Source organism: Xiphophorus maculatus, chromosome 2 (genome assembly GCF_002775205.1).
Source record: "Xiphophorus maculatus strain JP 163 A chromosome 2, X_maculatus-5.0-male, whole genome shotgun sequence".
Lineage (NCBI taxonomy): Eukaryota > Metazoa > Chordata > Actinopteri > Cyprinodontiformes > Poeciliidae > Xiphophorus > Xiphophorus maculatus.
In genome coordinates this window covers 28,009,200-28,022,421 of record NC_036444.1, presented here as the reverse complement: position 1 = coordinate 28,022,421, position 13,222 = coordinate 28,009,200, and the positions used below count along the sequence as shown (strand labels likewise).

The 13,222-nt window shown below is 41.4% G+C and overlaps 1 protein-coding gene across 1 annotated transcript in view; it reads right to left on the bottom strand.

Moving 5' to 3' along the window:
* The window catches only part of LOC102219201 (potassium voltage-gated channel subfamily KQT member 1), a 205,124-nt gene that overhangs the window by 145,585 nt on the left and 46,317 nt on the right, over positions 1-13,222 (bottom strand). The window contains exon 15 of the mRNA XM_023343519.1: positions 11,099-11,167. Coding sequence (XP_023199287.1) covers positions 11,099-11,167 — 69 coding nt within the window. The remainder of the gene's footprint in view (positions 1-11,098; positions 11,168-13,222) is intronic.

Sequence of the window (13,222 nt, the reverse complement as noted above, 5' to 3'; positions counted from 1 at the left end):
ATGAGTACTTTTAAGAAATCTTTACTACATGTGGTGAGGAGTTCTGTACATGTTTTGCTATTCTTCACTTAATATCTGCAAAGATTGATGAATAAAAACTTCTGGATTGAAATTGCAACCTTATTGACAGCAGAGGAAGCTGTGTGGAAAAAAGTGTGGTGTGCTTTCTCTGTGCGAGCGCTTCGTAGAAGCAAAACAAAAGATTCAGGGAGAGAATAACATCTAAGCATGGAATGATATTTAAAAATTTTTATGTTAAATGACATTGTAAAAAATATTCCCACCCCTAATAGATAAACTGATTTTTTGTCCCTCATTCTTCTTTGCAGTAGAGCTCAAACTCAGTCAGAATGGATGGCGTGTGTCTGTGAACATCAATTTTAAGGTGCTGCCACATGCTTTAGGCTTTAGTTCTGTGCTTTGACTGGACCATTCATGAAGACGCTTTGATCTGAACTATTCCACTGCAGCTGTGACTGAATGGTTAGGGTTGATTTCCTGTACAAACTTGAATCTCAGTTCCCGTTTAAAGTCTTTTTCAGCCTCGAACAGGATGTTTTCCCCAAGTTTTACCTCGCATGCATCTGCCCCATCAACCCTGATCAGTTTTTCTGTCACTGCTAAAACCAAAAACATTCCCACAGCATGATGCTGCCACCACCGCCATGTGCCACACGTTTTGCAAGCAAGCCAGAAGACTCAGTTTTGGTCTCATCTGACCAGAATACCTTTTCCGAGTATTGTTGTTTTCTTTTTTCCAACTGTGTGGAGTGCCAAACTGCAAGTTGTCTTGTTGACAGATTCTCCTCCAGACCACAATACAAACGAAAAATTTCTTTTAAACACTGCCACCCAAACATGAGTGGGTACATTCTGAAAAGAAAGTAAGGTGAAGTATTTACGCCGCTGCGGGATCTCCAGACGTAGAAAGGGGCTCATTTACACAGGTGGGGCAGCCACTTACCCAGGGTGGGCTCGGAGTGAGGAAGACACATGCGCGCAAACACGTATCATGATATAAGTTCCTCTTTGGTGGGACCGGATGTCACAGCTCCCCTTTTCGCTAACCCCTTCTCCCGTGCAGCAGGTCGACGCCTTGCTCCGCCGTACCTCCCTGCTTCTGCTCGCAAGAGAGCAGAAACCGCAGAGCACCGGCAGACGAGCTTCATCAATAAGCCCTCTATTCTCGCCACGCTCCGGAACAGTGGGCTCCCTGACGGAGCTCCAGCACCTGGACGCGGGCGCGTCAAGAGGCCCGGGCGTCTGCGAGCGCCGCTCCTCGAAAAAACCTGCCACACCTGAATAAACCCCTCGAACAAACCACATCAAATGGCGGGAGGGAACCTGCGAGGCTCAGATCTGTGGGGAGTCCAGCCCAAAAACCCCCCCCCCAAAAAAACACACACGGTCGGGCAGGGAGGGCCATGAAAGGCGAAAGAATCGGTTGTGCAAACAGGCCGCTCAGGTGCCGGATTACTGCTTTCATTAACAGGAGAGGAGAAGAAGAAACTGAGTCGTGTACAGGAGATCGGGGAGGAGAGTATGGAGCAAAACGATCGAGGATATTTATACAGGTGCTTCCAATGGAAGCCGAGAGGGCAGCACCGCTGTAACAGAGCAGCATCTATAGCAAGTCGAAGGATTTGGTTGAGCCCTTTTAATTTTGCAGTACTTAAAAACAGATCTGCCAGGATAAAAGAGTACAGAAAAGTCTGCTGTGTTAAATACAAAGTCTCAGACTGATGGTGACTGACGCGACCAGACTTTAAGGGCCGTTTGCAACAAGCGACATAAAAATACACATAATAAAACGTCATCATGATCTTCATCACATGTTCTCATTCATTTCAATCGCTGACTCTAATTGTGCAAACTAGAATTATGAAAATAAATTTGTTAATTAATAGAAACTCGGCAATTTTGGAAAAACTTGTTTTTTGCTAAAAAAGGTTTTTGAATGAGGTGGCTTTTCGATTGGATCGCAATTAGTGTATTAATTTGCGGTACACTATGAAAGTGTACCGCAAAGGAAACAGTTTTCTTTTTTTACTTTTTTCACATCACGCAGGTCAACCACCGGATAATCGGATTATCTGCCATAATCCGAGAGCACACGTTTTCTGTCTGAAGGCAAGATGTCATGTCTTTCTTCTCAAAATTTTTAATACTTGCGCTTACATTTTCAGTTTGAAAACAGGACTTCAGGTCTTTCTTCTCAAAACTTGTAATGCCTGCACTCAAAAGTACTTCTGCTCTCTTTCAAATATTCTCTGTGCTTTCTCAATCCTTTCACCTCTCGCTCAAAACTCGTCTCTGCTCGGATCAAATCACTGCTCTCTTCCGAATCATTTTCTGCTCACGATTGGAACAGAGAAATACTGTCACCTGGCAACCTCTCCGCCAATAGAATGCAAGAGTTTCCTACTACTGGCAGAAAAGACAAAGACGACGACAGGAAGTGGTAGGAGGACAATGGCGCGGCTTGTTTTTTTAATCACTCATAACAAGCAGGCAGGTTCAGACGTGTCAGAGGTCGATGCGTGTGAGAATTTTAATGGAAACAAAAACAGAAATGCAGCTAAATTGCGAGCAGTTACTTCAAAAACCGACTCTGGCCCACTCTCCTTGGCAGAACTGTTTCAGTTCAACCGCAGCAGAAGGTTTTCCATCGTGGACAGAAGACTGCTTGAGGTTACGCCGTAACATCTCCTTTGAATCATATGACGAGGCTTTGACTAGACCAGAACCCTCACTAAAATTGTTCAGTCATTCTGTCATGGACTTCAGAATTTTCTGGTAGCAAGAAAAAAATTTCTGTATTTATGGTTCCACCAAATACAGCAAATCGTCCAGGTTTGCCAAAAATCATCACCGCACCGCCACTACCATGTCTGTCTTAACGTAGGTGTTTTTCTTAAATAGTGTGTTAATTTTCTGCCATATGTGACATAACACAAATTTTCAAAAGAAGTTAATTTTGGTCTAAAGAGTCCACAAACTTTTCCAAAAGTCATAAATGGTTTTTGGTAAATGTGAGGCGGCTCACTGTGCTGATGATTCATGATCCCTGACTCTAACTGAGGTAAGCGACGCCTGCAGGGTTGCAGAAGTTTGTCTGGTTTTGTTTGTGGCCTCCTGGTCGAGTCATGGACGTGATTTAACCCTTTCCAGTCCTGCCTTATTTTTTTCACCTGAAGTTGAGTTTCTTTAAATCGAGGAGTAACGTGTTGCTTTTCCAGATGTTTCGGCCCACTGGTCCTGTCTGAGTGATTTCTGAAGTCTGGATTTGCTGCAGATTTCTTCTAATTTTTAAACCTTTCAATTTTTCTTTACAGCGCAATAACCTTTTTTGTTTTAGTAATGTGGGATATGTGTGGTATTTCTTTTTTACTTTAACTTCCCATGAAAGAATCTTTTTGCTTGCCGCTCTCCCAGAGGATGTGTGTGATTCAAACAAAATAATATATTGTGAAAAAGATGCTTGATATAGTCCGGTTTTCTCTTTTGCAGCAAAGTGAGAGAGAGGGAAGTAGCATGGACTAATAGAAACATAAAAAAAAACAGAAATAATGAAATATTTCCAATAGGATAGGACTTTGGAACTATTTTATGAACAAAAAAATGCTAAAGCATCGAAAGCAACGTCTGTGTAATAATTTGACGGATTGTTATTTAGAAAGCAATCTAATTTAATGAAGGTCGTTCGGAAGTCACCTTCGTTTATCAATACACATGGTTGCAACTGGACCAAAATTTCCCTGAGCTATACCACGACTTGACTTCCATTTATAGGAACCCTAATAGTTTAATTTTCTCTAATTCTACTGGGTAATTACTTTAAATGACTATTTAACCTCAGCGTCACAGAGCTGCAGCCCATTAAGGCAAACATGATTCAAATTAAAATGAGCCAGCAGCACAGTAGAAGGAATAATAAATTATGAAGGCTGCTAAGAAAAACACTAATTGTCATTACATTAGTTCTGCAAGTGAATAATTGTTAACAGCACTCCAGTAATCAACCCAGAGACTTTTGCTTTTTTCTTCTTTTCCTAAATCCGTCTATGCCCCAGGCAGAAAAAGAGCAGGGATGATGTCACTGAGAGACTCCGTGATTCATGTTGTGAAAACAGCAATTTCCTGAGTTATTTTTACTTCCCTGTTATCTCTGTTTTTAATTTGCCTTTGTGGTGGTGCAAGTCTTTATGAAGGGTTCATCAAAACAGATGCCAGGGTCGAAGATGTTACCGTGTATTTCGAATGCGCGCTCCTGTACTCACACGTAAGCTCTGTTCGTTACAATCAGCGCAAAGGAATCGACTTTTTGCACTGAATCGACGTCGGATCCCACCAAACACTCGGGGTTATGAATCCAGCTCTGTGTTTGTCTATTTTTCGCTCACTGCAGCTGTGAACGCCGGTCAGGCCGGCCTCGTTCAGGAGTACTTATTCATGCTGACTTTGGACTGGCGCCTGAAGCACTGCACACCGGGATGCTTACCAAACCAGCATGCATGCGCGACGGGTTCACTTCAGCCCATTAGTCTGCGCACCCCTGGGCTCATCTTTGCTCGTGCTGACAGAGCCAGAAGTGCTGCTGAGACGAACCAAAGCCGCTGCAGCGCGTCGCAGGATTATTCAGACCTCCTTAAATTTTCCCACATTTTGTCTAGTTACGACCACAAACTTTAATGGATTTTATTGGGGTTTTACGTTGACACGCCAACACGAAGTAGCGCATAATTCTTAAGTGGAAGGAGAAGAACACTCTGCTTTAAAAATGTGCAACATTAGAAATCCAGCATTTGAAATCAGCCACTATTCACTCTCATTTTATTGTTGTTAATTATGTCGATTTTTTTTTCTTTTTGCTTTTCTTTTTTTGTTTGTGTGCAGCATGGGAAAGGTGGGAAGAGTAAATAGGGAAGATGGGTTTGTCAGGCTTAGGAAACCTTAAAGAGGAAGACTGGTGTAGATTTTTACCGTCTAGAAGCACAAAAACTCTAAACATGTTGTAAGTGGAGCCTAGTCAAAGTCCAGACTTACTGTAGCTTCGATTGAGAATATGTGAAAGGTTTTCAAAAATATATTTTAACAAGAAGAATGAGTAAAAGTCTCAGTGCCTATTTGCAGAAATCGCAGTGGACGGTATAGTTAGAGGGCTAAGTTAAAATACATTTTCAAATTTTTATTTTTATCTTTTTGTTTTTACATTGGTATATCACTTTCCTCCCAATTCACAACAAATCACTGTTTTTGTGTTGGCATATCACAGAAAATCACAATAAAATTAAATGAATACTTAATTTTTGTCAGCTCTACATATACTTTTCCCATTGTTGTGTTCAATATGCGATCATCTGAAGAAGATTAAATGACTGAACACAAACAAGCCCAGCTACATTCATTTAGTGAATATAACAGGATGTAATCACATGCAAATTTTCCTTTTTCCTTCTTATTCTGGGAACATTTCCCAGATTCGTATGGCAAGTAGTTGCAAAGCCTGTGACAATTTGGCAATGAAAGACAGTTTGAAATTCAACCCACGCCTTTTGATCTTCAAATGAAAGTGACCTACAGCGGCGCATTAACACCGTCTTGATTTAAAACCTGCGATGCCTCTTTAACGCAGTCAGGGCTTGGATTTTGTCAGGACATTGAGCTGTCTGTTGAGATTTTTTCTTGCTTGCTTCACGTCCTTGATCACGTTTGCACCTGCTGTGTTCGTGGCTAAAGAGAAGACAGCTGCAATCTGTCACAAAAGTAGGTGCAAATTGCTCCCATGTGTTGGAGCTGATGGGCGTGTTTGCATCTGCACGCATTTAGCGCAATCTGCATCATAAATCTTGCGCAGAAACACAGCAGATAGCAGGGGATGGCAGTCTGCAAACTGGCTTGCTTGACGAATCAAAACAGAGCAGATTCATGCCGTCTTTGGTAAGCTACATGAGCGAGGGTAGAAAAGGTTATTTTCTTTAACAATTCAAATCTTCGTCATGTAAGAACCTCCTTTTTTTTTTTTTTTTTTTTTTTGCTGCAGGCCCAAAAACCTCTTGTTTTGAATCCATTCGTATTTATCAAATATATTTATATTGGAATAAATACAAAAATACCAAAGAGTAGATTACTAAATATTTAGCGACGACATGACTTCTGTTACTTGAACTTCTGGAGTATAAAGTTGGGATGAAAATGGGCGAGGAAGGAGGAGGAAGAGGTTAGACTTGGGGTAAGTTCTTTCGAAATCATTCGCCAACGTGACAACATTCACGGTTTACAAAAAAATACCCCGATTACAGCTGCTTCCTTTGACCGAATGCTGTTAAAATCCGTCCATGCCATTAGCGTTCGATTTCAGCGTTCAAGACAAGCATTCCGCCACAAACACAAAGTCAATTTGCTCAAAGCTTTCGACAAAGGATGCCAGTTGTTCAGTGGAGAGCCTCCGTCTCAAAGGAGAGCAGCCATGATGCACGTGTGTCCGCCTGGAAAGACTCCCGCGGTGTAGCAGTGGCTTTTCTTTGTTTGTGTCCTGCTACCCTGAGAGAGGGGGAGCTAATTAAGAGAGGAGCCTGCAGGTGGAACATGCTGGTTTTTATGGGTCCCGGAGGACACGCAAAGGAGCAAAGGGCCAAAGAGGCTGACCACACCCAGCAGGAGACAAAGGGGGCGACCGCCTCGGGTCACAAGACGACACCCGTTACTGACCCGCTGCAGCAAGACACTGTAATTAAGCAGGAGAGAAGGGTTTGGATGGCAGGGGTGTACTGGTACAAGGTACTGGACGGTTCAAAAGACGGGATTTTAACAGTGTTTTAGGTTAAGCTAAGATTCGCTTCTTTTTTTTTCCCTGTTTTCACAAAAACTACCATGAGACGAATAAAATTTTTTTTTAAAAAGATTAGACATTGGTATGTGAACATTAGTGTAAAAAGACCTGAACGTTTACTGAGGTGACGTAGTTTTCACTTATCTGAATATTGCAGCAAATATGCATCTAATTCTAAAGTGGCTCCAATTAAAAATATATATGTTTCAGTGACGGGCGGTCAGGTAAGGGAGGAGAGGCAGAGCCTCACCTGGCATCATGGAAAAATAATAATGATAAAATAATTGATATTGCTATTTTCACCCTGTGGTTTGTGCTATAAAGTACCTATTTTTCATTTAGCTTAACCAATTCTGATTAGTTTTTGTTCAAAAATCGCTAGATTTTCGCATTTTCCCATTCAAATGCTGGGAAGCGAAGCTGGTGAGGCAGCAGTGAGCTGAGCCTCACCTGGGATTGATCAACCTCTCACTAACTGCACTGGCTGCCATTCTATGAGAGCAAGTTCCTCCCGTCTGTATGTCGTCAATAAAATGGTTAAAAAACATTTAATGTATGACCTGATTTTCCGTAATTTAGCTTATAAAATATAAGCTAAATTATTATAATATAAGCAGTTGGTGTTTTTGTCACCAACTGTGTGTGTAACGCGTTTCCTGTGCTGAGGAGCGATCAGAAACGGCAGAGAACAGAATTGAGGTGAGGCAGGCAGTTCTCTTGCCTCATGGCAGGGGGCGCTCATGATCCCAGACATTGTGACTCCACAACTGCAGAGTAAGAGACAGGAACAGCGAGCTAGCCATGGAACTAGCCATACAGTAAAGTGCAGCAATATATTTATAGTTTTCTCCTCTTACCACAGCAATCAATTATTAATAATTGCAAAATAAACTTTAAGCCTAAAACCACATTACTGCAACAGACTGAATGTTCTGCTCTTTGTGTGGGAAATATGAGTGGTTTTGTTTTTGTGGCGTTGTTGTCAGTTGCTATGGCAACCAGCCTGCTCGTAGCTGCGCTGTTACAGAGAACAAGAACAATTTGGTTTTGAGTTGTACTTTAACGGTTTTTCCCTTTGATTAGATAACCGCTAATGCAGGGGTCTCAAACGCAATTTACCCAGGGGCCGCTGGAGGTAGAGTCTGGGTGAGGCTGGGCCGCATTCACACACACGGTCTCCTTAGCCGAACCTTTCTGATTGCCTATTACCATATTTGGCCGTAGTCAGGCGCTGTAACAGCCGTAATTGTGTAGTGTCTGTTTAAGATACTCTAGTATTGCCAATGATGTCAGAAGTATGCGCCAAGGCTTCTCTGTAGAGAGCGTGGGAGAAACGTGCTAGACGGACATGTTAGCTCCCTAACTTTTTAGTGATGTTACGGGTTGTTTGGACGCTGCTCAATTTTCATGTCTGATAATATAGCAGCCGTTCAACCGGCTTTGTAAGGTTGGTGAAGAGCGTATTTATTAAAGGAAAACACTGTGGAATTGCCAGTACCAGTGTGGTTGTGAGTTTTTGACCGTCCTGACGAATCTGCCGCCTCCTCTCCTCCCTTAAACACAACCCAAGCGTTACAGCGCCTAACCTTAATTACGTTACACTGATCAGCAACTTCCGGGTCTAGACTGGATGCTGAAGCACGTGAAGCGGGAGCGGCCGCGGAAATTGCGCATGTACCGCATGTAAATAATGACAAATAGAAAATGCAAATAGGCCCAGCCGATGTCCCGCCCCCGAGAGCAATATACTCCACCGTGATTGGTAAGTTCGTTCAGCTCCGCACACAACACTGAAAAGTGCCAATTATATCAAACCCGCGGGCCGCACTAACATTAAACTTTCATATTAAGGCGGGGGCCACAAACTATCGTCCCGAGGGCCGCAGTTGGCCCGCGGGCCGCGAGTTTGAGACCCCTGCGCTAATGGTTAGCATTAGCGGTTAGCATTTCACTGTATATTTTACCAATCATTCACATCCTGTCTGTCGATGTTTTTGCCACATAGATGGTTTTAAGGGGGCGAGGGCTTATACAAAACAGCATTTTGTTTGAATTTTACTAGGTTAGCAACAAAAGTAGCAACTCAAAAGTTGGCTAAAAGCTTTATTTTAACAAAAAAATAAAGTAATTAAGGTAGGGTTAGGGTTGCTGTAATATCTTTATGTTAAATAGACACAAGAGAATCCATGAAACAGAGAGTAAAACAGCAAGAGACAAAAAAAAGGAATAAAGTAGGAGCAAAGAACACAAACACTGCAATCAGCTAAACAAGGCCTTCCTCTGTTTACGGCCAGAGATGTGTGTTGGAAATATTTACTCACACTCCAACAATGTTGATGTCAATAAACCTCGAAATCTTAAAAACTGACATCGTCAAAGTTCTGTATAAGCATACACACGCTGCATCAAACCAAACAAAACGCCAAACCATTTAGTTCTCACACACTCTGATGTATGCACACAATCAGGGGAAATCAGTGCTTGTCTGAACCGGACCAAGATCAACCCTCATTTGCGCAGGAGTAGGTAAACAAACGGTGAAGGAAGTGTTTATAATGGGGAAAAAAAGGGAAGTACTATGTTGACAACTATGTACTCTGTGTTTTTGTTATGTGTCTCTATGTGTTTTTCTTCTTTTTTTTAAATTCATATATTTTATAAAATTCAATAAATCTAAGCAAGATGATTCAAAATAAACGAGGAGGCAAGACTTATTCTCTCAGGGGAAGATAAGCATACTTATGTGTGTGTTTGGGGTTTCAGGGGGTGGGGGGGAGTGAAATCAAAGTTTGCATGTGGACGCTACCCAGCCCCACTTCCTCAGAAGCCCAGAGACATCACAGCCAGCTGTATGGATGTTTCTCTTGCTTGTGGGCTAACTCACACACATTCAAGTTTCTTCTTTTTTTTATTATGGAGGACTGGGGTGGGGGTGAGGGGCGGCATCTTCACCGAAGCCAAACAAACTGTGGAATGTTCCGGCTTGTGTTTCTGTCACGGACAAATTAAAGTGACAGAGATGCCAGCGGTGTAGTCCAAAGTCTGCTTTGAACACGCAGAAACATAAACCCAGGATGGCATCGACTTGTGTCAAATTTACATTGCAGATGGAAGGTGTGGATGAAACCCCGGGACGTTTTTTTGAATATAAAATAACAGGAAAGCGATATGGAGTGTGTGCATGCAAGGAGCCTCAGGCAGCATGGGTGGATCCGGGAGCTGTCTGCAGAGATCCAGATAAAGATGCCAAATAACAACGTTGTCCTTAGTGGCGTGACACCGAGGGCAAGACAAACCAGCTGTTATGGGAGTGCCCAGCGAGGCCTAAATCACAGGCTTTTAAGTTTGGGGGATCAATAGCCCTGCAAAGCATACAAATATACATTGCCTGTCTATTTAGCCGCAGGAATCTGTATATTTTCCCTAATAAAAGCCAAACGACATCAGAAGAATCAAGTCTTCATACTGGAACAAGTTCATGAAAATCTTTTCAACCCCCAAACTCAAAACACTACACGTACCCCTGGGATATAATTACATTCAAAGGGGTAAGGAGCAGCAGTTAAACATTCCCTTTCAAAATGGCCACACCTTTAACAAGCGGATCATAAATCTTTCTTCATCTTGCTTATGATTTGTTTTACATAAACAGAAGTGAGACCAACACACCCACATAAGCTGTGCAAGCAGTCACAGAAGACATGTTAAGAGAGATTGTCAACAATGCCAAACGTAGCACAGCAGAATAGACGAGGCTTATGATCGTATAGTGACAGCGCAATTTTTGTAATCTAGAAAGTACAGTTATGACATTTTGAGCCTTGAAGGTGTGCTGTGGTACCTGACATCAGGATGTTAGCAGCTGCTCGTTTAAGCTAGCGAGGTGAAGGTTCTGGTAAGGGACTGGTTTGTCCAGCACACCCCACAAATGCTGGACTTGGTTGAGATCTGGGAAGTCTGGGCTACAAGTTTCCTTAAAAGGGTCTAAATGGTTTCCAACAATGCTAAAGTAAGTGGTAAGTATCAACGTAACATCCATGTAGATGGCAAAGCGTCCCTGCAGAATGTTGCCTGAACCATCACTGTGCCTATACCTAATACAACATGGGCTTCGTCAGACCATGACACATCTAAATGATTCATAGACGTTTGGGAAGTGACCGACGGTCATTTGATGGCAAAGATTCAATGTGTACGTTTTTCTACTAGGAGGAGAACAAGAGAAGGACAAGAGACAACCAATGTTGGTAAAGCCCAGTACAGTACCTTGAAGAATTTAACTGATGTGTGGATAAGGAGTCCTGAACCAATGCCATGGAGGGGCAGGTCAACCGACTGCAAGACAGAGAAAAGGCATCTTCCCACTCATGACTGCTTTACATTATGCTTGGTTTTGTTAGTTTATTTTATTAGTTTGGTTAAGGCTTTGGTATTAGTCTCTTTACCATGTAAAGTAGACATTTTGTTAGAATGTATGGGGCACTAACGATTGACTCGGAGGATGTTAGTCAGTATGTCACTGTCGTTTTCATTAGTCCTGAAGGATTAGTTGAAACTGAGTTACAAAGCAGTTAGAGTGATAAAGAATGAGTTACAGATTTGAAAGTAGGTTCAAAAGGCTATCAGAGGGTTTGGAGCTTTAGAGCAAATAATACTAAACAACAAACATCGATGCAGAGATCCGAGTGAAGAAATCAGCATTCACAAACAATAACAAAAGGCAAATAAAACCGTATTTGGTTGGTTCTCTGCCGATGTAGTGTGGACATAATGGTTACATAGCTGAACGAAAGGTTTATCCTGTAGTTATGTTGCAGTACAAATGGCCCCCAGGATGAACAAATGGCATCAAAAATACAACAACTACAGACAATAAAAGTGAGCTTTTTTTCAAAATCATACCAGGCAAGTACTTTTAAATGTATTCATTGTAATTTAAATAATAAAGCAATTTAGACATTTGAAAAAACACAAATTAGATATGTGTCGTAGTTCAATGTCTGTTCCTGTAAAGTTTAAATGTTTCATGAGGTCTCTAATTTTCCACAAGAAGGTGCTACAGCTCTCTTTTTACCTGTATTTTTTCCTCCTTTTTTCAACCAAACTTTTAGGTTGCACAATAAGCCAGTTAATTGTTTTTGACGGCTTTTACTGTAAAAAATATTTAAAGTTTAAATATTTTTTAAATTTCACAACAGCATTCACAACAGGCTCCGTTAGCTGCAGGGCAACAGAGAGCAAGAGAGGGGGATGACGAGCAGCGCAACACAGAGGTTGATTGACAACGCTAAGACACGCCCCCTGGCTCTGATTGGTTATCTCTAGTTAGAACCGGGAGCACTGGGAAAGCTTAATTTTTTCAGATCACCTGTCTCATACCATACTGTCACAACACAGCTGCAGTTTCAACAAATATTTAAAAAGAAAAAATAATTATTTAAAGAGCCTGTGCAAACCAAGACTGCTCACAAAAAAATGCTTCTTTCAGGACCATGAGAGTCCAAATGAGGGGACAGGAAAGGTCTCAGATTGAATTTCACACCTGTTCAAGAAAAGTTTAAAAGCTGTCCTAACAATTACATACACTATAATACAATATGTAACCACAATAAGGCTACACGTACAGTCAGATTTATCAAACATTGGGTAAAAAGAGCACATGAAAAAATGTAAGTTCTTTAGAAACAAACAAAGTCTATAAATCACACTGCTTGTGCAACACAGAGTGAAAGCATATTTATATTTCAGTTGGTCTAAAATATATATTTAAAAAATGAAACATTTACATTTGTCTTTATATTTGAAAAAAGGCTCAGTTTTTGTATGCTCGGTCTGCAGCGTTGTATTATTTCTTGAAAAAACAGTGACTGCGTAGTTGCATGCAAAAATATTGTGGATGAAAAAACACCTGCATGCAACTTTTCTCTACAACAAATGTGACAAATCTGCTGATTTGTGTTCGACCTGGTCCATTCGTCGCTTCACTATTTTCATACGACAGTTTCTGTCTTATGAAACTTATGAAAAAGGTGCACCTTTTTTTAAGGTGCACCAAAAAAAAAATAACAGAGATTTGCCATTGAACGTTTTCTGTCTGTCAACACCTTATCAGTGTTTGGTTGGTTATAAACAAAAAGTCTGATGGACTGGAAGTGTCTTGCGGTAAGGTAATGGTCTACAGAGAATACACACAATTGTCAGTCATGTTAGCCATGCAGACTAATCACACGAATCATGCTTTTTGCCAATATATGATACAAAACACTGTGCATAAATTTTTCAATGAATCTTTAAGGAAAACAGAGCATTTCTTGTCACATTTTCTTTCCACAATGTTGACGTTCTGGTGTCAAAACCTCGGAAAAGATGGATGATTAGTGAATGACTGAG